The following is a 24279-nucleotide window of genomic DNA, read 5'->3' on the forward strand; positions in this document are numbered from 1 at the left end:
ACCACCCATATATACTAATCCTACACTAATCCCATATTCCGACCACATCCCCACCTGTCTCTATATTTCCCTACCACCTACCTATATTAGGGGCAATTTATAATATTTTATTTTATTTTTTTTATTTAGAGATACAGCACTGAAACAGGCCCTTCAGCCCACCGAGTCTGTGCCGACCAACAACCACCCATTTATACTAACCCTACAGTAATCCCATATGCCCTACCACCTACCTACACTAGGGGCAATTTATAACAGCCAATTTACCTATCACCTGCAAGTCTTTGGATGTGGGAGGAAACCGGAGCACCCGGAGAAAATCCACGCAGACACAGGGAGAACTTGCAAACTCCACACAGGCAGTACCCAGAATTGAACCCGGGTCGCTGGAGCTGTGAGGCTGCGGTGCTAACCACTGCGCCACTGTGCCGCCCTGTGGGAAGTGGGTAGTGACCTGCATAATCCTGTATTGCAGTTCATTGGACATCGATGGAGTGGAACCTCTTCTGGTTCCTGAAGATCATGGGGATCTATATAGGGGCCTAGGATGGCAATGATTTCATCAATCATTCCCTGAACTCTGTAATTCTGTAATGCAGAAAAAATGCAGGTCCTGCCATTCTGCTGTCGGGATTCCAGGAGCAGGTGTTTGCTGTGCCAAGCAACAGCTGTGACCTTAATACATCTCTGCATTCTGAGCTGATGTTGCTGTTCTTTCAAGATGTAGCAAGTAGGGTGGATAAAGGGGAACCAGTAGATTTATAGTGTATTTGGATTTCCAAAAGGCATTTGATAAAGTGCTACTTAAAAGGTTACTGCACAAGATAAGAGCTCATGCTGTTGGGAGTAATATATTAGCATGGATAGAGGATTGGCTAACTAATAGGAAACAGAAAGTCGAGATAAATGGGTCATTTTCAGGTTGGCAAACTGTACCTAGTGGGGTGCCACAGGGATCAGTGCTAGGGCCTCAACTATTTACCATCTATATTAATGACTTGATGAAAGGACAGAGTGTATTGTAGCCAAATTTGCTGATGATACAAAGATAGGTGGGAAAGCAAATTGTGAGGACAGAAAGAGTCTACAAAGGGATATATATAGGTTAAGTGAGTGGGGAAAAATTTGGCAGATGGAGTATAATGTGGCAAAATATGAGGTTGTCCACTTTGATAGGAAAAATAGAACAGCAAAATATTATTTAAATGGAGAGAGACTGCAGAATGCTGCAGTACAGAGGGATCTGGGTGCCCTCATACATGAATCACAGAAAGTTAGCATGCAGCTACAGAAAGTAATTAGGAAAGCAAATGGAATGTTGGCCTTTATTGCAAGGGGGATGAAGTATAAAAGTAGGGAAGTCTTGCTACAACTGTACTGGGCAGTGGTGAGACCACACCTAGAGTACTGCGTACAGTTTTGGTCTCCCTTTTAAGGAGGGATATACTTGCATTGGAGGCAGTTCAGAGAAGGTTCACTAGGCTGATCCCTGGGATGAAGGGGTTGTCTTCTTATGAGGAAAGGTTGAGCAGGTTGGGCCTATACACATTGGTGTTTAGAAGAATGAGAGGTGATCTTATTGAAACATAGAAGATTCAGAGGGGAGTTAACTGGGTAGATGTTAAGAGGATGTTTCCCCTTGGGGAGACCCCTTATTTTGAAACTGTGCCACCTAATTCTAGATTCCCCCACTGAGTTAGACATATTTTTGATCAACAAGGGGGTCAAGGGTTATGGGTAGGGGGCAGGCAGGAAAGTGGTTTTGAGGCCAGAATCAGATCAGCCATGATCTTATTGAGTGGTGGAGCAAGCTCAAGGGGCCGAATGGCCTCTCCTGCTCCTATTCCTTATGTTCTTACAAGGGTGGTCTTTAGAAGAGCAAGACTACCTTCTACAGGCCTGACAAATGTCAGCCTTGTTTCAGTGGTAGCACAATCAGATGTGAGTCAGACTGTTGTGGGTTCAAGGTGCACTCTACAGACATTAGCACATAATCTAGGCTGACATTGCAGTGCAGTACTGAGAAAATACTGGACTATTGAGGATCGTGTCCTTCAAATGAGGCATTAAACTGAGGCCCCTTCTACCCTCTCAGGTGGATGCACAAGATCCACTACTTGAAGGGGAGTTCTCCCAGCTGCATGGCCAATATTTATCCCTCAGCCGACACTAAATGCAGATAATCTGGTCATTTATTTCATTGTTACTTGTGTGCAAATTAGCTGCCTCATTCCCTACATTACAACAGTCACTACACTTCGAAAGTACTTCATTGGCCGTAAAGTGCTTTTGGATGTCCTGAGGTTGTGAAATGTGCTACATACTTCAAAATGTGTCAATGTTGTAGTCCGGTTTGTCTTGGCAGAGTGATTTGAGGAGTGAGATCATCTGATGAAACTCAAAGATTATGTCCAACCAGAGTTGGCTATCCGAGTGAGATTGGTCTCCTGAAATCCAGCCAGGTCAATTTAATCATAACTTCAAGAAGGGGAAAGCTTGCTGAACTCTGATACCCGACAGGTTTTCTGTCAACTAAGATGATGTGGGCAGATTGCAGTAACAGCCATCTTCTGTTTTAGTCATCGACTGTCTGAAGATCACTGTGCATGATAATAGAAAACTGTACCAAGAAAATTACTTCCAGTTATAAGCACATTGAGGTTTGTCATTTTAAAAGATATAAATGCACAGAGTGCATTCATGCAACTCTCAAAGCTGGCTTTTTTAAGGTCTAGTTGGCTTATAATACCAGATATGGCTCCAGAAAAAGGCGATTTTGGAGGAAAACCTCACAGCACTACAAGGCTTATCTAGCTAAGTTTATGGCCTGCAATGTCTTTCTGGGAATAAAGTCCTGCAACCCCATGTGTGTGCAATCTCAGGAAGTTGCGCATCCAGATTGCTTGTGGCCAGAGATGGATGGCGCCGCCTTCTCCATAAACAGATAGCGACCTTCCAAACACCAGCTTCTTCAACACTCCTAAGATTACACACATGGAAGAGGATTGGGATCCACAGATTTGAGAAAGAATACTAAGGCTACAAAAGCACGGTCACATTCATAAGCACTTTGGGACCATGTTTGCATCTTTAGTTCCCCCTTTTACATGAGCTGATAGCAGAATTAAAATCAAGTGGCAGGACCCTCACACATATATGCAAACAAAGGTTAAGTGACACAGTTAAGATTCCAATGCCATTATTGGGTCTGCCTGTCTGACTAACACCAGTTCCTGTTCCTACCTATCAATCATGGACAGACAAGTTGAGAAGTGGCTATTTCCAGCAATACTTAAAGAAATCTTCAGCTGCGGTCAGGTAAAGCAAGATGGTGCTTTGGGAGACAATTTTCTGGCAGTGGACCTTGCATCGTAAAGCATTGAAACATTATGTAGTTGCTGCAGTAGGTGCTGCACACCTTTTGCCAGCTACTCCACAGTGCTGTTTCTTTTTGATTCCAACTTTAAATACACCTCCCCTTCACACTGCTGCAGAAGGCCATTCACAAAGGGCCACCTTAGCCAGTTTCACACTTCCAAATCGGAGAGCTGCTTATTGGGAAGCATGTTTAATGCATTATGAGGGTCCATCACAAAAAGCGATCGGGTCTCATGCCATCTCCTCTAGGCAGCAGCTGCACATACCAGCCTAATTAATGCCCATGCACCTAAATTGCCCCCAATAAATTCATCTCACCCATTTACTTGGTGGCACCCATTTCTATTGCAAACACATTAATGCATCTTTTCACACATGATAGTTCTGTAGGTGCACTACACCTTTCTATTTAGGATACATAAAACGACCTGCACAGTAACAGATATAGTACTTAAAATAGTGTTGCCTCCAACTATATTATGCTACTGGTTCTGTAAACACCAGATTTATTGGACAATTTATTGCAGCCAATGGAAAACAGCACCAAATTGATAAGATTTTATTTCATGTTATTAAACAGTGAGCACTAAATTAATGCCAGGTCATTAATACTAACAAATTCATTTTTCATAGGGTAGAATTTCAAGGTAGCATGTCAAGCATTTTTTTTCCTGGTATTAGACATCAACTAAAATGAGCATTAAGAGTGAAACATGCAGCTGCCTATTGACAAGAATTCACCTCTGCCGTATGAAGTGTTTTGTGGATTTGTTTTTAGCCAGTATTTCAATGCAATTTAAGATTGAAGATGACAAAATCATTCTCAGCTTGGTTTCTTTTTTTTTTACATATGTAATATATAATATATAAATAGCCTTCCTGTCAGGAAAGCCTATAGGAAGATCCATTGTGGTGCTCAATTTAAAACTACAAAAGGAAAAGGAAGTAGCTGTACATAATAGCAATGTATCTGGAAAGGCTGGCAGAACTAAGCTTCACACTGCAGTTGTGCAAGAGTTATTTTGGACACAAAAGTGAAACTCTGAGAATCACCAGTGGCTGTTATCTGTACTGTTTACTCCATTTACTTTCTGACTTAGACGGACAGTTACAAGACTGTCAGACTGCTTGTCTGACATCCAGAGGTTCTCAGGAGGTTCAGTGGGATTCTCCTGCCTGCTCACTATAACCTTAGCAGCAAAGTCGCAGGAACTCCAGCTGGGACTTGAACCATTTTTCTGGGGCTTCCACGTCTCTGCCACCAAAGTTACTTCAGACAAGTGAGAAAAATTCCTCCACCTTCCAGGTTTTGAATGGGTCTTAATGACCTCCAGCACAACATTTGGAAGGCCAAAGGCACCCTCTTCATCCTCCATCAGAAACTCTAATCCGTTAACCATGGATTCCATCGCACCCCTGCCTCCCCCGCACCCCCACCCACTCCAACTCGGCTACTCATTTTGGCAGAAAAAGATTGTTTGCAACACCCGTTCTGGTCAGCCCTGAGTTGAGCTTCAGACCCTATATCATCTGCATCATAAGGCCACTTATTTCCACTTCTGCAATATTGCAGCACCTCCACCCTTGCCTCAGCTTCCTCCCCTGTCACCCCAGACTCGACTACTCCAACATTCTCTTTGCTGGTCTCTTTCAACTCCACGCTGTCCAAAACCCTCCAGTGCAATCATATACTTCCTGTAGTGTGGCGACCAGAACTGTATGCAGTACTGCAGCTATGGCCTAACTAGCAAGTGTCCCAGCACCGATCCCTGCAGTACACCACTGGTCCAATCACAAAAACAGCCCTCAACCATCACCCTCTGCCTCCTGCCACTAAGCTAATTTTGGATCTAATTTGCCAAATTGAATTGGATCCCATGGGTTTTTACCTTCTTAACCAATCTCCCATGCGGGACCTTATCCAAAGCCTTACTGAAGTCCATGTAGACTACATCAAATGCCTTACCCTCATCTACAGATCAAGTCACCTCCTCGAAAAATTAAATCAAGTTTGTTAGACATGACCTCCCCCTGACAAAGCCATGCTGACTATCCTTGTTTAATCTCCAAGTGGAGATTAATCCTGTCCCTCAGAATTTTTTCCAATAGTTTCCCTACCACTGATGTTAGACTCACTGGCCTGTGATTACCTGGTTTATCCCTGCTTCCCTTCTTGAATAATGGTACCACATTTGCTGTCCTCCAATCCTCTGGCACCTCTCCTGTGGCCAGAGAGGATTTGAAAATTTGTGTCAGAGTCCCTGCTATCTCCTCCCTTGCCTCCCATAACAGCCTGGAATACATCTCATCTGGGCCTGGGGACTTATCCACTTTTAAGCCCACTAAAACCGCTAATACCTCCTCCCTTTCACAATCCCCCTCCCTGATCTCAACACCTACATCGTCCTTCTCCATAGTGAACACAGATGAAAAGTAATCATTTAAAACTTCACCTATGTCCTCCGGCTCCACACATAGATTGCCACTTTGGTCCCTAATGGGCTCTACTCTTTCCCTGATTATCCTCTTGCCCTTAATATACTTATAAAATGCCTTGGGCTTTTATTTTATCTTGCCCTCCAGTGTTTTTTCATGTCCCCTCTTTGCTCTCCGAATTACTTTTTTAAATACTCCCCTACACTTTCTATACTCCTCTAGGGCTTCAGCTGTTTTCAGCCTCTGAATCTGCCATAAGCCTCCTATTTTTTTCCTTATCCAATCCTCTATATCCCTTGACATCCAGGGTTCCCTGGACTTGTTGGTCTTACCCTTCACCTTTATGGGAACATGTTGGCCCTGAACTCTCACTATTTCCTTTTTGCATGACTCCCACTGGTCTGATGTAGACTTTCCTACAAGTAGTTGCTCCCAGTCCACTTTGGCCAGAACCTGTTTTAGAGTCCCGACCAGCAGAAACAATCTCTCAAAATCTACTCTATCGAGCCCCTTCTGAATCTTGCATGTTTCAATGAGATCACCTCTCATTCTTCTAAACTCCAGAGAATATAGGCCCAATTTACTCAGCGTCTCATTGTAGGATGACCCCCTCATCCCAGGGACCAATCTAGTGAACCTTCAAAGTACCACCTCTAATGCAAGTACATCCTTTCTTAAATGTGGAGACCAAAACGGCACACTGTACTCCAGATGTGGTCTCACCAAAACCCTGTACAATTGTAGTAAGACTTCTTTATTCCTGTACTCCAAACCCCTTGCAATAAAGGTCAACATGTTATTTGCCTTCCTAATTGCTTGCTGTACCTGCATGCTAACTTCCTGCGTTCCTTGTACAAGCACACGCAAGTCTCTTTGAACATCAACACTTACAAGTTTCACACCTTTTAAAAAATATTTCTATTCTTACGACCAAAATGGATAACTTCACATTTGCCTACATTATATTCCATCTGCCATCTTGTTACCCACTCACTTAACCTGTCCATATCTCTTTGCAGCTTCTTTGTGTCTCCTCACAGCTTACCTTTCCACCTACCTTTGTATCATTAGCAAACTTAGATACATTACTCTCTGTCTCTTCGTCTAAGTCATTGATATAGAGTGTAAATAGCTAAGGCCCCAGCACTGATCCTTGCGGCACCCCACTATTCACTGCCTTCCAACTTAAAAATGCCCCGTTTATGCCCACTCTTTGCCTCCTAGCCATTAACCAATCCTCTATCCATGCTAATATATTACCCCCAACTCCATGAGCCCTTATCTTGCCTATTAACCTGGAGAGGGTGCAGAGGAGATTCACCAGGATGTTCCCTGGGCTGGAGCATTTCAGCTATGAAGAGAGACTGGATAGGCTGGGGTTGTTTTCCTTAGAGCAGAGAAGACTGAGGTATATAAAATTATGAGGGGCATAGATAGAGTAGATAGGAAGAAACTTTTTCCCTTTGCGGACGTGTCAATAACCAGGGGGCATAGATTTCAGGTAAGGGGCAGGAGATTTAGAGGTGATTTAAGGAAAAAAAATTTCACCCAGAGGGTGGTTGGAATCTGGAAGACACGGCCTGAAGGGGTGGTAGAGGCAGGAACCCTCACAACATTTAAGAAGTAGTTAGATGAGCACTTGAAACGCCATAGCGTACAAGGCTATGGGCCAAGTGTTGGAAAATGGGATTGGAATAGATAGGTGCTTGATGGCCGGCATGGACACAATGGGCCGAAGGGCCTGCTTCTGTGCTGCAAAACTCTATGACTCTATGTCTCCATGACAGTCCCAGGATAAGGGACTGATCATTTAGGACTGAGATGAGGAGAAATTACTTCACTCAAAGGGTTGTGAATCTTTGGAATTCTCTACCCCAGAGATTTATGGATGCTCCAACATTGAAAACATTTAAGGCTGGGATAGACAAGATTTTTGGTCTCTCAGGGAATCAAAGGATATGGCGAATGGGCAGGATGGTGGAATTGAATGGCTAAGCAGGCTCGATGGGCCATATGGTCTACTCCTGCTCCTACTTCTTCTGCAACTTTTCCTTCATTCCGTTAATCCTGAATGTCTTGGTTTCTGTTCCAACCATTATCCCTGAAAGTGAATTCACAGCCTTTTGGCAAAGCTTTCAACTACCTGGGTCCAACTCTCTGTCATTCCCTTTGTGAATACTTCTTCCTGTCCAATTCCTTATATGAATCACAGGGCTTGATGGTGGTCAGGTTCAGTCGGATCTTGGACAGGAGGCTAACTGGAGCACTTCAATGGAACTGGGAGTTTGGAAGCAAACATGACATTATCCATTTTCTGCACTTTTCAATTTGGATCCCAGATAAAAAAGGTGGGTAGTATGTCAGAGGTGTGTGGGAGAGGAGATGTAAGAAAAACCAGTGGGAAAAAAAACTGACTGGGTGAAAATCCCTTGTCCTTTATAGTAAATGTTAACATTACATTTCAAGGTTGCAGTTAAAAATAGAAAAAGTGTTAAAATGCTCACCACACGCCTGACATTCTGCAATGGTGTGACGCAATAAAGTGGTTTCTGTGACCTGTAGAAATAAAATACAGTTTTAACAACCTTAAAAATCCAGTAACAATAAAATGGAGGTTGTAAAATGGCACAATATGCTAAAGGAGGTTAACCAGGACAGGAAATATGGATTGACCTCCAGTTCTGCTGAGCTTTGAATCACCAGTGAAGGAAAATTAGATGTAAAGGTTCTCGTAAGGCATCTTCACATGACTGTCAATGGTGAACTGAAGATCACCATAGGCTTAAACTGGGCATGGCTCACTGGCCTATTTTCTCAGCCATGTAAGGTGTGAGCTATGTATGGGGATGATGGGAATTCGACGTTATGTGGGAAAATACTTACAGGGACTGAAATTCAACAGTTTGATGTACTTGTTAATGTGTTTGTGACAAATTCCTGTCTATGTATTCAACAAAATTGCTAACCCATTTATTTTAATGGCTTTTTTAAATAGCACAGAAAGGAATTTAATGCCAATGCTTCAACCAGTGTGTTAAAAATAGCATACTGATGAATTTTGTTCCATAATCAGATGCAAGTTTGTCCCTGTCCTTTCCCAAACCTAGCCCGATTTATCTGGAAGATAAACCCCATAGTTTATCGGTTTTCAGTCAGTCTGTCTGTGTTTCACTTTTTCTTTTTTCATTTGTCCTTTGTAGTGCAACATGACATCAATTCAAACTCATTGAGTTAAGTTTCAGGTGGGGTGTGTTTGAAGGTGACGAATCAGTCCAATATGAGCATGAAAAGATCTGTTGTATGGTGGACACACATGTATTGTTGGTGCAGAAAAGGTGCTTGCAGCTCTGGACTTGCGAAGCTCACATTTCCTGCTGGCCAGTGTGACTGTTCTGTTGATAGAAGGTGGCGCCTTTGTTGCTGAGACTGTGCCCTATAGAACAATCCTGTGCGAGGTTCTCCCATGTCTCAGGGGCAATGTTGAAACTCTTCAGTGAGATCTCCAGAGTGTCCTTGAAGCACTTTTTCTGGCCTCCATGGGAATGTTTCCCTTCAATTAGCTCACCATAGAAAAGCTTTTTTGGCAGTCACTCATCAGGCATTCTGGCAACATGTCCTGCCCATCTTTTCTAAGCTCTCTTCAGCAGAGTGTGGATGCTAGACATGTCCGTCAGGGAGAGAATCTCAGTATTAGGAACTTATCTTGCCATCTAATCTTGAGTAGTCTCCGCAAGCAGATCATGTTAAAGTGGGGTAGCACTTTTGTGTGCTTGGAGTAAACTGTCCACATCTCACAAGGATACAAGAGGGTGGGAAGGACAACCACTTTACTTTTGTTGAGAGACAAATTCCTCTTCACTCCTAGAAAGTTTTTCCTAACTTGCCAAAGGCAATGCTGGCCTTAGCTCTTCTGCCGTTGATTTCATCGGCAAAGTGAACTGCTCTGGAGGGGGTGCTGCCGAGGTAGGTAAATTTATCAACTGCTTCAAGCCTTTGACCATTGACTGTATTAGTTGGCTTCACAAACTTCTCTTGTAGGGCAGTTTGATACATGACTTCAGTCAGTTTGGTGCTGATGGTGAGACCCAAGATACCACATACAAATGAGAAGCGGTCCATGTTATGTTGCATTTCTTGTTCTGAACAGGCATTTAAGGCACAGTCATCAGGGAAAAGAAAGTCACAAACCGTAGCTTCATGTGCTTTGATTTTGGCTTGTAGTCCCCTTATAATGAAGTCTTGACCGTTTGTGCGATATCTAATGTGATGCCACTTTTGCTAATACAGAATGCTTCAGAAAGCATGGCAGAGAATTTGGTGGAATTTGAATTTAATTAATTAATCTGGAATTTAAAGCTAGTCTAATGATGGCCATGAAACCATTGTCAATTGTTGTAAAAACCCATCTGGTTCACTAATGTCCTTCAGGGAAGGAAATCTGCTGTCCTTACCAGGTCTGGCCGACATGTGACTCCAGACCCACAGCAATGTGGTAAACTGTTACATGCCCTCTGAAATGGCCTAGCAAGCCACTCAGTTATACCTAACCGCTATGAAGTTAATAAAAAGGAATGAAACCGGACGGACCACCCGGCATTGACCTAGGCACCGGAAACAACAACGGCAAAACCAGCCCTATCGACCCTGCAAAGTCCTCCTTACTAACATCTGGGGGCTTGTGCCAAAGTTGGGAGAGCTGTCCCACAGACTAGTCAAGCAACAGCCTGACATTGTCTGTAAGGTATGATTCTGTGAGTATGACTATGTCCCAGACACTGCAATCACTATCCCTGGGTATGTCCTGTCCCACCGGCAGGACAGACCCAGCAGAGGTAATGGCACAGTTGTATACAGTAGGGAGGGAGTTGCCCTGGGAGTCCTCAACATTGACTCCGGACCCCATGAGGTCTCATGGCATCAGGTCAAACATGGGCAAGGTAACCTCTGACTGATTAGCACCTACCGCCCTCCCTCAGCTGATGACTCAGTACTCCACCATGTTGAACACCACTTGGAGGAATCACTGAGGGTGGAAAGGGCACAGAATGTACTCTGGGTGGGGGACTTCAATGTCCATCACCAAGAGTGGCTCGCTAGCACCACTACTGACCGAGCTGGCCAAGTCCCAAAAGACATAGCTTCTAGACTGGGTCTGCGGCAGGTGGTGGGTGAACCAACACGAGGGAAAAACATACTTGACCTCGTCCGCACCAATCTGCCTGCTGCAGATGCTTCTGTCCATGACTGTATTGGTAGAAGTGACCACCGCACAGTCCTTGTGGAGACGAAGTCCCGCCTTCACATTGAGGATACCGTCCATCGTGTTGTGTGGCACTATCACCGTGCTAAATGGGATAGATTTCGAACAGATCTAGCAATGCAAAACTGGGCATCCATGAGGCGCTGTGGGCCATCAGCAGCAGCAGAATTGTACTCAACCACAATCTGTAACCTCACGGCCCAGCATATCCCCCACTCTACCATTACCATCAAGCCAGGAGACCAACCCTGGTTCAATGTAGAGTGCAGGAGGGCATGCCAGGAGCAGCACCAGGCATACTTCAAAATGAGGTGTCAACCTGGTGAAGCTACAACACAGGACAATCTGCGTGCCAAACTGCGTAAGCAGCATGCAGTAGACAGAGCTAAGCGATCCCATAACCAACGGATCAGATCTAAATTCTGCAGTCCTGCCACATCCAGCCATGAATGGTGGTGAACAATTAAACAGCTAACTGGAGGAAGGGGCTCCACAAATATCCCCGTCCTCAATGATGGGGGAGCCCAGCACATCAGTGCGAAAGATAAGGCTGAAGCATTTGCAACAATCTTCAGCCAGAAGTGCTGAGTTGATGATCCATCTCGGCCTCCTCCTGAAGTCCCCAGCATCACCGATGCCAGACTTCAGCCAATTCGATTCACTCCGTGTGATATCAAAAAACGACTGAAGGCACTGGATACTGCAAAAGCTATGGGCCCTGACAATATTCCAGCAATAGTACTGAAGACCTGTGCTCCAGAACTTGCTGCACCCCTAAACAAGCTGTTCCAGTACAGCTACAACACTGGCATCTACCCTCCAATGTGGAAAATTGCCCAGGTATGTCTGTACACAAAAAGCAGGACAAATCCACACGGCCAATTACCACCCCATCAGTCTACTATCAATCATCAGTAAAGTGATGGAAGGTGTCATCAACAGTGCCATCAAGCAGCACTTGCTTAGCAATAACCTGCTCAGTGACGCTCAGTTTTGGTTCCGCCAGGGCCACTCAGTTCCTGACCTCATTACAGCCTTGGTTCAAACACGGACAAAAGAGCTGAACTCAAGAGGTGAGGTGAAAGTGACTGCCCTTGACATCAAGGCAGCATTTGACCGAGTATGGCATCAAGGAGCCCTAGCAAAACTGAGGTCAATGGGAATCAGGGGGAAAACCCTCCGCTGGCTGGAGTCATACCTAGCGCAAAGGAAGATGGTTGTGGTTGTTGAAGGTCAATCAGGCTTGGGCTGATAAGTGGCAAGTAACATTCGCGCCACACAAGTGCCAGGCAATGACCATCTCTGACAACAGAGAATCTAACCATCTCCCCTTGACATTCAACAGCACTACCATCGCTGAATCCCCCACTATCAACATCCTAGGGGTTACCATTGACCAGAAACTGAACTGGAGTAGTCATATAAATACTGTGGCTACAAGAGCAGGTCAGCGGCTCGGAATCCTGAGGCGAGTAACTCACCTCCTGACTCCCCAAAGCCCGTCCACAATCTTCAAGGCACAAGTTAGGAGTGTGATGGAATACTCTCCACTTGCCTGGATGGGTGCAGCTCCAACAACACTCAAGAAACTCGACACCATCCAGGACAAAGCAGCCCGCTTGATTGACACCCCATCTACAAACATTCACTCCTTCTACCACCGACGCACAGTGGCAGCAGTGTGTACCATCTACAAGATGCACTGCAGCAATGCACTAAGGCTCCTTAGACAGCACCTTCCAAACCCGCGACCTCTACCAACTAGAAGGACAAGGGCAGCAAATACATGGGAACATGTTCCCCTCCAAGTCACACAGCATCCTGACTTGGAACTATATCGCCGTTCCTTCACTGTCGCTGGGTTAAAATCCTGGAACTCCCTTCCTAACAGCACTGTGGGTATACCTACCCCAAATGGACTGCAGCGGTTCAAGAAGGCAGCTCACCACCACCTTCTCAAGGGCAATTAGGGATGGGCAATAAATGCTGGCCTGGTCAGTGACGCCTTCATCCCATGAATGAATTTTAAAAAAAGAACATCATGCTGAACAGGGTAGGAGTCAACACACAACCCTGCTTGACTCCATTTGTTCCCTGTGTTTCACTAACCTGCTGTGACTAAGCTATGGGATGAAATAGCGCTGAGCAAAATTAGTAACAAGTATCTTAACATATTTGCATGAAATTCTTTCATTCCTGTTTTAACCATGAAATGATCAGTTTAAAATAAATGGACTAATAACCGCAGTAAGTAGCAGGTAAAGGAATGTCATGTGAACATGACATCATCAAAATCATAGACCACAATTTCACTCTCCTGAATTCTGCTCTCAACTCCCAGTATAGTTTCGAGCTCTGTATTTATGTCAAAGAGCTTTATAATTTATTCACATAACATATGACATAATGATATAAGTCACACTGAAAGGCATTGTCGGATTATTTCTTCATAAATCTGTCATCACTCTTCAGGCTGTTTTCGTTCGCTATTGCTGACTGAACCTGCATTTATATCATATAAGTTATGTTGGTTGAGGGATAAATATTGGCCAGGTCATCAAGAGAACTTCCCTCCTTTTCTTCAAATAGTGTCACATGATCTTTTATGTCCACCTGAGAGGACAGATGGGGCCTTAGTTTAAAGTTTCACCCAAAAAGCATCTCAAAAAACAATGACTGTTCTTAGCTGGAAATTACTATCATCAGTACAAGCCGTGATCAGAAAATTGCAGCTTCAGTAACTTGCCCCTGCTCTATGTTTTATGACAATTTCTTGACCTGGTTGTCTGTTTGGAACGTGATCACTTGCTTCATAGTATATAATGCACAATGGATATAAAGTTGTGGAGAAAATGTGCCCCCAAAGGCCAAAGCGTGGACAGCAATCTCAGAACTAGAGGAGAAAAGTACAAAATTCCTAAGTTTCCTGCACCGTTGGAGGATGGAAGAAACTTTCCATGCCCCAATAGGAAAGAAAACTTGCAGAACAAAATTCCAGGGAAGGAGACTGATTCACGGTCAATCAACACCTTTAAACGGGAACTGCATTGATATTTGTTGAGATGTAGGATTGAGTGTTATAGAGATCTTTATCAACACAGCTTGATTTTTTTTTTCAAGGGAATTTGAGGAACGAAATTTGTGTTCCCTAAAGTAAAGGATCATGAGATGGTGTGAGAGGGAAGTTTATGATGGAATAATCACACACAGCCTGGATACAGCGGTTTGAGGAGACCAATTAAAAGACCTTTTCTTGTTCAACAATATCAACATCAACGTAAGCTCGAGGAACAGCATCTCATTTACCGATTAAGCCTACCAGACTGAACATTGAGTTCAATAATTTCAGAGCATAACTGGCGCCCCTTTTTATTTTTATTTTAGTTTGTTCCATCATTCACTTTTTACCATGTGCTTGTCCACTTTTTTTTTTCAAGCTTGTGCTTTTAGCCAGGACTGTTCATTATTCTGTCATTTAACACCCTCTCTGCACTCACGCTTTGTCTTTCACCATACCATTAACACACCCTTTGCCTTTGCTCCATCACCCTCTGGTCAGTTATTTTCTGTGACCCTCTGTCCTATCAATACCTTCCCTTGTTATCTTTTGCCCCAGCCCCGTTTTATTTGCTTAAAACCTATTAAATTTCTAACCTTTGCCAGTTCTGATGAAAAGTCACTGACCTGAAACGTTAACTCTGCTTCTCTCTCCGCAGATGCTGCCAGACCTGCTCAGTATTTCCAACACTTTTTGTTTTTATTTCAGATTCCCAGCATCTGCAGTATTTTGCTTTTGTATTATTGTATATGGGCCTGCCTAGGATTCATACATTACGAATTAAAATATCATGGAAACTACCGAAACTTTTGAATCACAATTGATCTTGCAGCACCAGCAGTTTAATTACCCTATTTGACGTTAACAATTCCCCGACAAACGCACAAAGGCCCTAGGAGTGTGTGCTAGACAGAATGGCTACTTGCTAGCTCATCCATCTTTCCAGCTTCACAGCAGTGTAGGAGATGTGTGACATCTTTATAAAGCAAGGTGCCATCACAGGTCGGTGGAGTAACAAGCTGACATTCTCTGCACAGGAAGGAATGTTTGTAGATCTGTGTAAACATTACTTTACTGTCGAATTAATTGGCAAACCATATAGTTCAGCTATTAGTTTAGGAAGTTGTATAGTTTCAATTAATTTGATCATGTGAAGAGAGCATAATGCAGAACTGTTAGTTGCAAAACAAATTTACAAGGTCACATCAGCAAAAGGAAGGCAGTAAGAGATAAGAGGACAACATTCTTTTAGTTATTTAGAAGGTCTTTGTCAGCCCATTCATTTCACTGTCAGATTGTTTTCTGTAACTTTTGTGTCGTGTAATGATTTGATTAGCGATGTGGCAAGAGCCAAGTAGGCTGTAGTTTCAAGCCTTAAGTCGAAGGGCACTTAACAGCCCAGTTGAGTGTCTGCATCTGGGACAAGAAAGCTGGCACCGACAATCAGAGTGAAACAACTTCTGCTTCCTCCCAGACTTGGTAACTATGGCACTGATATTTGAGGGGAGGGGGGGGGGGGGAATACAGGGGAGCGTGATAGTGGGGAGTTAGGGAGGTTGTGGTGATGTGGTGGAATTTACTGGCAGGATCTCATTATCATTTTTTAATGGTAGCTGGCCAGATTGACAGGCTCCCTGATTGCCGAGTGGGAAAGCTAGCAGGAAGGCTGCAGCTGGGGACGATTGGGAACAGCCCCCGGCAACTGGGAGGGAGGGAGGGGGACTGGGAGAGATCGCAGAGCAGAAAATTGGGATGAGAGATTGCGGGGATGGTGGGGGGGGGGGGGGGTGGTGGGTGGAGGGGGGGTTGTGTCTGCAGCTGATCATGGCAGAAAATTGAGATGAAGGGCTGTGGGGAGCTCTTCAGCTCTGCCTGGCTCACAAACACTGCTCTGAAAAGAACTTACCTGCTTTCTCCGTTTACTCCAGTCTCACTTTTGTTTTCACTTGCAGGTTTCCTGAGCCCTGGAAATCACAGCCAGACAGTGTTGAATTGAAATCAGGCTCCCAACTGCGCAATGGGTACCTGATATAAATATTACAATGAGGTGTCTCGTCTCTCCAGGAGGCAGACAGGCCAAGCAACCCAATGGTGCAAAAATGGTGGCAGGCGCATACATTGTGGATTGGGGCCATGTTACCTGATTTTTTAAAACATATTTGACATAATGGGCTGCATTTTAAGACTCCGCCACCGAAGCAGGCGGCCGACGTAAAAAAATGCGGCCCACGTGCACGGGGACCATGTCACAGAGCCACCGCGATTTCAAACGTGGCAGCTCATCAGCATGGCCGTGGCACCTGCCCCCTGCCATGACATGGAGGGGGCGGGCGAGCTGTTGCCAGCAACGGCGTCTGGCACCAATGCGCAGGCGCCGGCACCATTTTTAACGGGCTTGCAGCCCGAAAACAGCTTTTAAATTTTTAAAGGGCCAGTAACTTTAAAGTTTATTAAATTAATGTACAAGTTTTCCCATGCATTCTCCCAGCTACCCAATGGCATATCACAACAAAGAACAAGAACAAAGAACAAAGAAAATTACAGCACAGGAACAGGCCCTTCGGCCCTCCAAGCCTGCGCCGATCCAGATCCTCTATCTAAACATGTCGCCTATTTTCTAAGGGTCTGTATCTCTTTGCTTCCTGCCCATTCATGTATCTGTCTAGATACATCTTAAAAGACGCTATCATGCCCGCGTCTACCACCTCCGCTGGCAACGCGTTCCAGGCACCCACCACCCTCTGCGTAAAGAACTTTCCACGCATATCCCCCCTAAACTTTTCCCCTCTCACTTTGAACTCGTGACCCCTAGTAATTGAATCCCCCACTCTGGTAAAAAGCTTCTTGCTATCCACCCTGTCTATACCTCTCATGATTTTGTACAACTCAATCAAATCCCCCCTCAACCTCCGTCTTTCTAATGAAAATAATCCTAATCTACTCAACCTGTCTTCATAGCTAGCGCCCTCCATACCAGGCAACATCCTGGTGAACCTCCTCTGCCCTTTTCTCCCCCGGAATACAGATATTGAAAATTTGACCTTCCCCCCCACAAAGTTCGGTACCTTTGTCCTTTACTCCTTCCTATCACCACTCCCAACCAATCCGAAGCATTGTAACCCCAGGCCCCGCCTCCCGCATAGAGAAAATCACCTCCTCCCCCCCTCCCCACAGGTGTTGCGCCTCGTTTCCCCGAGTGGAGATTCAAAGGCATTGCCGGTCGCCTCAATGAGATTGGAATGTGGTGGCTGAATCGCTGAGGCCTGCATGGTGAGTAGCCATTAACATATTTAATGCGGGTCCCATCACCGAGCGGCGGGGCGGCCGCCATGAGGCCTTACTGCCACGTCTGAGATCGGTACAGGGCCTGCCACCGTCGGGGTCGGTGGCGGGCCTCCACTGTACCAATTTTCATTGCCAACCCCCCCGCCACCGTTCCCGATGACGGACGGGCTTTAAAATCTGACCCAATGTGTGGACAAGAACCTTCAGTGAAGCACAGGTTTGGGAGCTTTGAATAGCATCCCTGGCAAGGGAGAATGCAGCCCTTTAAATGGCTGCATGGGGCCTCTTAAAGATCTATCAGACTTGCCCCCTCAGGCAGCTCACTGTAACAGCTGGAATTCACACAGATCAGCTAGCATATTAAAATCCCAAATATAAGGAGTTCAATGCAGGCTGTGTTAGCAGTTGCATTATGCCATTTGCTCTCAATTTTCTTTTTTTATTCATGGGAAGTGGGCATCTCTGGCAAGGCCAGCATTTATTGCCTATCCTAATTGCCCTTGAGAAGGTGGTGGTGAGTCACCTTCTGGAACCACTGCAGTCCATGTGATGTAGGTACACCTAAAGCACTGTTAGAGATGTTCTTCAGAGATGTTCTCAAAGCATCCCTGAAGAGATCAAACATTCCCGTCGACTCATGGGAGTCCCTGGCTCATGACTGTCCTAGATGGAGAAAGCTCTTTCGGGAAGGCATCGTGTACTTCGAGGGACTTCGTCGGGAATATGTGGAGGCAAAGTCAAGGCGTCAGAGGGAGCGCTCATACTACTCATCTACCTGACCCTTCAAGCACCACCTGCCCCTCATGTGTCATGTGGCAGAGTCTGTAGATCATGCATTGGACTTATCAGCCATCTCAGAACCCATCGAACCAGAGTGGAAGCAAGTCATTCCCAATCCCAAGGGAATGCTAAGAAAAGATGGGGGGGCGGCGTTGGTTCCAGGATTTTGACCCAGTGAAAGTGAAGGATATACTTCCAAGTCAGGATGGTGTGTGACTTGGAGGGGAACTGGCAGGTGCTGATGTTCCAATTTTTACTCTTCTGGAATCTCTAAGCTTCTATCACTGTTATCACTGACTTATTAACAAAAATCACAAAATAATGGGGTAGAAGTTCACCTTGGACTGTAGTGTATTAGCCACCTGTTATAAGCTGCACTGAATGGAACTAATATTGGACTGGCTGTATAACAAGTAAATGATGGAATACTGAAACAAAAACAAGAAATGCTGGATTCACTCAGCAGGTCTGGCAGCATCTGTGGAAAGAGAAGCAGAGTTAACGTTTCGGGTCAGTGACCCTTCTTCGGGCTGATGGAATACTGCCTGTTTTGCATTGTCACCCAAGCTGAATTTCTTACCAGTGGCTCCAGAGAGTCTGGAAGTGTGGGGGTGGGGAGGGGTGGTTGATTTACTTCTCTCTGCTGGTTACAACATTATGTGGCCCATAATGGACCATGTACAGCAAATGCCTGCAGGCTTACTTACTACTAGCTGCATGATTGGTGGAACTATCGGATTTCGGGGAGTGTTTGACATTGCAAAGGGGGAGGGGAGAAAGGGAATGGTTGGGGATGGAAGAGTACACGTCCCTCACCCTCATTAGATTCTCTCAATGATACCTGAAAGAGGCAGAAATCTGCCCTATAAGTCTCCCTTCAATACTTCACTCCAGATAATGACATGCAGTTCTTAGGCTAATGCTTATTCTACCCCATTAGGGGTGAGTTGCTGAAACATTTCTCACAAGCTAAAGGCCAAAATTCCCATCTTGGCTGATGTTGGTAAAGTTTATTTTTTATTTTTTTTTTATTTAGAGATACAGCACTGAAACAGGCCCTTCGGCCCACCGAGTCTGTGCCGACCAACAACCACCCATTTATACTAATCCTACATTAATCCCATATTCCCTACCACATCCCCACCATTCTCCTACCATCTACCTACACTAGAGGCAATTTACAATGGCCAATTTACCTATCAACCTGCAAGTCTTTGGCTGTGGGAGGAAACCGGAGCACCCGGCAGAAACCCAGGTGGTCACAGGGAGAACTTGCAAGTTGTGAATAAATGTGAAATGCATCCCCTATCAGACTGCTCACCCTATATCAGACTTAGCGAGAATTATAGATTACACTCACTGAAATTATCACCTTGAATATACTTTATACTCCTGTCCCCTTTTCTGCTAAAATTGGCCAAGGCAGCAATTTCAAGATCTTGATAAGCACCTGACAGGCAGCAGGTAGCTTGGCTCTCAACTGTCCTGATCTGTATATTTGTAAGTTTGGTTCATTACATAATAGAGCTCTGTTTTCAGTTAGTAGCACTTCCCAAAACAGCGACTACTAAACTGCTGGTTAGATTTCCGGAAGAAAGATGTTTTGGGCATACACTCAGGAAATGAAATTATGTTAGATTGTAGGCCACACTTAATCAGTGATAAATGTAACACATAGGAGAATTTTCAGCTAAATGAGTATCAGCTTTACTGGATCCTTCCTGTTATTGAGCACTAACAACCTTACTTTTCACATACAGAGCTGGCTGGTTCTCCATTCATCAGCTTCACTCCTATGTGTAAAACAGCAAATGCCTGGGTGGTCAAAAATATGCATCTACCAGATTCACAGAAGAAGCACAGTGTGGTTGTCCCATGCATTTGATCTCTGGGGAGCTGATTTAAATGGAGGGGGCAGAGCAGCTGCCCCCGATGACGTAGAGGGGGCGGCTGCCACGTCCCTGGCAATGGCATCCAGTGCCACCGTGCAGGCGCCGGCGCCATTTTTAAAGGGCTCCAAGCCCTTCGGGATATATTTAAATATTTAAAGGTGCCGGTGAACTTAAAAAAATTAATAAACGTTTAATGTAACATGCCACCACCCGCCCCCCCCAATGAATCCTAAACGCTGAATTTTACCAGACCCTCGATGCCGTGGGTCGTGGCGGGGAGGCTCGTAAAATGCTAGCGGAAGTGACCTTCCACAACTCACGATGCTGAGAAGGCCTCGCCAGATATTAGTGGCGGCAGCAAGGCCTTGGTGGGCCCCCCCCCCGCCCCCCCCCCGCCCCCCCCCTGCACCCCCCCGCCGCGCTGCCAAGCGGTGGGGCCTTCATTAAAATATTGAAATGAGCCACATTAAAGTGCAAATTAACTTACCTGCTGCCGCCGGCTGTCCCACGTCGATTTTATGGCCATCCGGCCGCAACTCACATGCCTTTGGAGCTCCATTGGATGTGGGGATGGTGGAAAGGAGTTGAGGGTCAAAGATACTGAAGTTCAGCAGGGAAAGTTCAGAATTTCAAAAAGTGTATTTCTGAGGGGGCGGTGGGGGGATAGGTCAATTTATGTGTTTAGGACTCAGTGGGGGAGGTACTTTAAACGTTTATTAATTTTTTTAAGCTCACCAGCACCTTTAAATATTTAAATATATCCTGAAGGGCTTGAAGCCATTTAAAAATGGCGTGACGCCTGCGCGGTGGTGCCGGACACTGTTGCCGGGGACGTAGCAGCCGCCCCCTCTACGTCATCGGGGGCAGCCGCTCCGCCCCCTCCATTTAAATCAGCCCCAGCGTGTAATATCGTGGGACCTGTGCAGCGGCACTTACGGAGCAGGGCGCGCTGATAATATGCAGCCCATAAATTGACCTATCCCCCCAAAATTACCCTTTTTGAAATTCTGAACTTTCCCCTCCCAAACTTCAGTATCTTTGACCCTCAACTCCTTCCCACCATTCCATCAACCAATAGGAATAGTTTTTCCCACTCCCCTCCTCCCGCCCTGATAGTTTTATTCCTCCCCCCCCTTCCCACCAGTGTCTCGCCTCGGAACTCCAACGAGTGCGAGTTGTAGCCGGATGGCCCTAAAATCGGGTGGGACAGCTGGCGGCGCTAGGTAAGTTCATTTGCATTTTAGTGTGGTTCATTTCGATATTTTAATGAAGACGCAGGGGTGGGGTGGGGGCTGCGCCAAGGCCTCGCCACCGCCGCCGCTAATATCCGGCAGGGCCTTCTCGACGCGTGGGTATTGGTGGGCCGCTCCCGCTTGTGTTTTATAGGCCTCCCTGCCAGAACTCACGGCATTGAGGGACTGGTAAAAACCAGCCCTGGCTCTCTGCATTATAAGGCACACCTACAGAGACCAACTCCCAATGTGCAGTGTAAATGAAAGGAGCAGCATACTGCTGTCCTGATCTCAAATCTTGACGTTGAAGGACAAAAATAAAAAGGGGTGTAACTCTGTTGCCATTTTGCTCCATTGTAGGTGTAAACCCAAAGGAGTGAACCAGAAGATTAGGCTGGGAGTCAGATTTGTTGGATCTGTGTCTTTCGTTGGGGATTTCATGAGCCTTGTTAGGGGGCATCGCCTCTGCCCATATCATACAAGGCCAGTGGTAGAGGAATAGGTGGGGTCAGAATCACAGAATCACAGAATTGTTACAGATGGAGACCATTTAGCCCATCATGTCTTCATCGGCTCTCCAATGAGCAATTCGCTGAGTGCCACTCCCCTGCCTTCTCCCCATAACCCTTCACATTCTTCCTTTTCAGATAACAGTCTAATTCCCTTTTGAATGCTTCAGTTGAACCTGTGCCCTCTCGTTCTTGATCCTATCACGAGTGGGAACAGTTTCTGCCTATCTGCTATGTCCAGACCCCTCGTGATTTTGAATACCTCTATCAAATCTCAGCTCAGCCTTCTCTTCTCCAAGGAAAACAGTCCTAACTTCTCCAATCTACCTTCAGAACTGAAGTTCCTCAACCCTGGAACCATTCTCGTGAATCTTTTCTGCATCCTCTCTGACACCTTCACATCCTTCCTAAAGTGTGGTGCCCAGAACTGGACACAATACTCTAGCTGAGGCCGAACTAATGTCTTATACAAGTTCAACATAACCTCCATGCTCTTGTACTCTATGCCCCTATTAATAAAGCCCAGGATACTGTATGCTTTATTAACTGCTCTCTCACCCTATCCTGACACCTTCAATGACTTATGTACATATACGCCTAGGTCCCTCTGCTCCTACGCCCCCTTTAGAATTGTACCCTTTATTTTATATTGTCTTTCCATGTTCAAGTTGGAGGACTCCCAATACCAGGAGTTCCCATGTCACCAGCCTCCTATTAGTTGGGTGCTTCATCAGTGAGAGCAGGCATATCAATCAGCTAACACATAGCTGTGGGTTTGCCTGGTGGGTGGGGGGGGGGGGAGGGCGGGCAGGCCAAAGATCCTGTCCAGACCCCCAAAGATTTGTAAGTGGTCCCCTTCACAAAAAGGGCAATTCTTTGACAGTTCACCCCACAGCCCCCAGACCCTGCACAATACATCACATGTGCAACCTTTTCAGCAGGTGAACACTCAGGATGTATCTCTAGTCATGTCATTGTCCGTCAAAGCGGGGAACCTCACCCTCATGCTGTTAAGTCTGCCAGGGTCAGCAGTGGAGATTGCCAGGGGGCACCACCCAACATTTACATTGGGATGTGCTCCCTCTGCAGATTTTTGGACCCAACATGCTTAATGACATATCTTAAAGGCAAAAGTACTTCCAGAATAGAAAATTTATGTTTACCTGCTGTCTGAGAAGTTGTTTCATTTCTACAAGCAGTTGGTTAAGTTGTGTCATCTGGGTGACCAAATGTCTTCCTGTATCACCTGCAATATAAAGAAGATTGGTTATCTTGGGTTCCTTTTTGTGTATTGATCGCAAAGACAAGCCCAGATGAGGAAGGCCACCTTTCATAGAAATCTCTAGTCACATCCATCATTGCATCCAATTTCCTCTAGAATGGCTCCAGAGGATTTACCTCTATTGCTTCATGCTGAACTTTGCATGAGCTGGTTTCGAAGAAGCAGAAGCTTGATTAGCAACTCTTTTGACCAACCCCTGGCAGGGAGAGGGATCAGAAACATCTTGTGAGGACAGGAAGGAAGTGAATAAAGGAGTCATGTTTTAAGTGAATGAAAAAGCTGCAAAATCCTTCACTGAGGTGGGTTCAGAAAATCATAAATGCTGGAAGAACAGTTTGGAGATTTCTTGTTTGAGTCTAGTAAGATGACCTGTTGATGTGCAATCGTGTGGCATATTCCTTGTTTTTTATCATTACCAAAAGCCACACAAACCATGTTCCAGCCCAGATCACAAGGGGATGAGATTGCTCCATATCTGGATTACGATATTGTACAAGTCATCATATGGCAGCAAATGTCAGCTCCCATAAGAATAAGATGCTCAAACTGATATCAGAAGCTAAGAAGGTATTATAACGAGGCCCAATTTTAATCCAGACCAGGAACAGGGCAGGTGAGCTCTAGGCAAGAGCCAAATTGTCATGACCTCGGCATCATGAAGCCTGGGCAATTCTAACCCCAGGATCCCATCTGCATGCTTTCAGACAGCTGTCCACCAAAATAGATGAGAACCAGTGGCTGGCCAATGGGCAGAACATTGGGCAGCTAAACGCCATCAATTGGGACTGAAAGATAAGTCGCAGAGATGGAGATTCGGGAGGGTATCGCGTTTGGTAAGGGGGATGAGTTCAGACCAAGGGAGGCCTAAAATTTCCTTGTGAGGCCCACTTCTGCACCTCCTAACCCAACAAAAAATAGTTTTAAAAAGTTTTAAGACTTAGCTTTTTGGGTCTTTTCTGGTCCTGGATCCTCTTCCCACTGTCTTCACCTGATGGAGTAGCTAAATCAGCTTTTATGCAGCCCACCAGTTAAAATTGCAGTCAATAACATCATTAGACCATGAACTGCCTATTTAAGGAAGGACTCTAAAGGTTTCCGGCAGGGTGCTTGCTGCCTACTCAGAAGAGCAAGTTAAAATAGAAGACAGTGGGAATAGAGCGTGACACT

General features: G+C 45.4%; 1 protein-coding gene across 1 annotated transcript in view; it reads right to left on the minus strand.

The window, feature by feature from the left end:
• The window catches only part of LOC137368661 (thrombospondin-4-like), a 212459-nt gene that overhangs the window by 102020 nt on the left and 86160 nt on the right, over nt 1-24279 (minus strand). Inside the window, exons 5-6 of the mRNA XM_068028804.1 lie at nt 22994-23076; nt 8319-8370 (exon numbers count right to left, since the gene is read on the minus strand). Coding sequence (XP_067884905.1) covers nt 8319-8370; nt 22994-23076 — 135 coding nt within the window. The remainder of the gene's footprint in view (nt 1-8318; nt 8371-22993; nt 23077-24279) is intronic.

Source organism: Heterodontus francisci, chromosome 4 (genome assembly GCF_036365525.1).
Source record: "Heterodontus francisci isolate sHetFra1 chromosome 4, sHetFra1.hap1, whole genome shotgun sequence".
Taxonomy (NCBI): Eukaryota; Metazoa; Chordata; class Chondrichthyes; order Heterodontiformes; family Heterodontidae; genus Heterodontus; species Heterodontus francisci.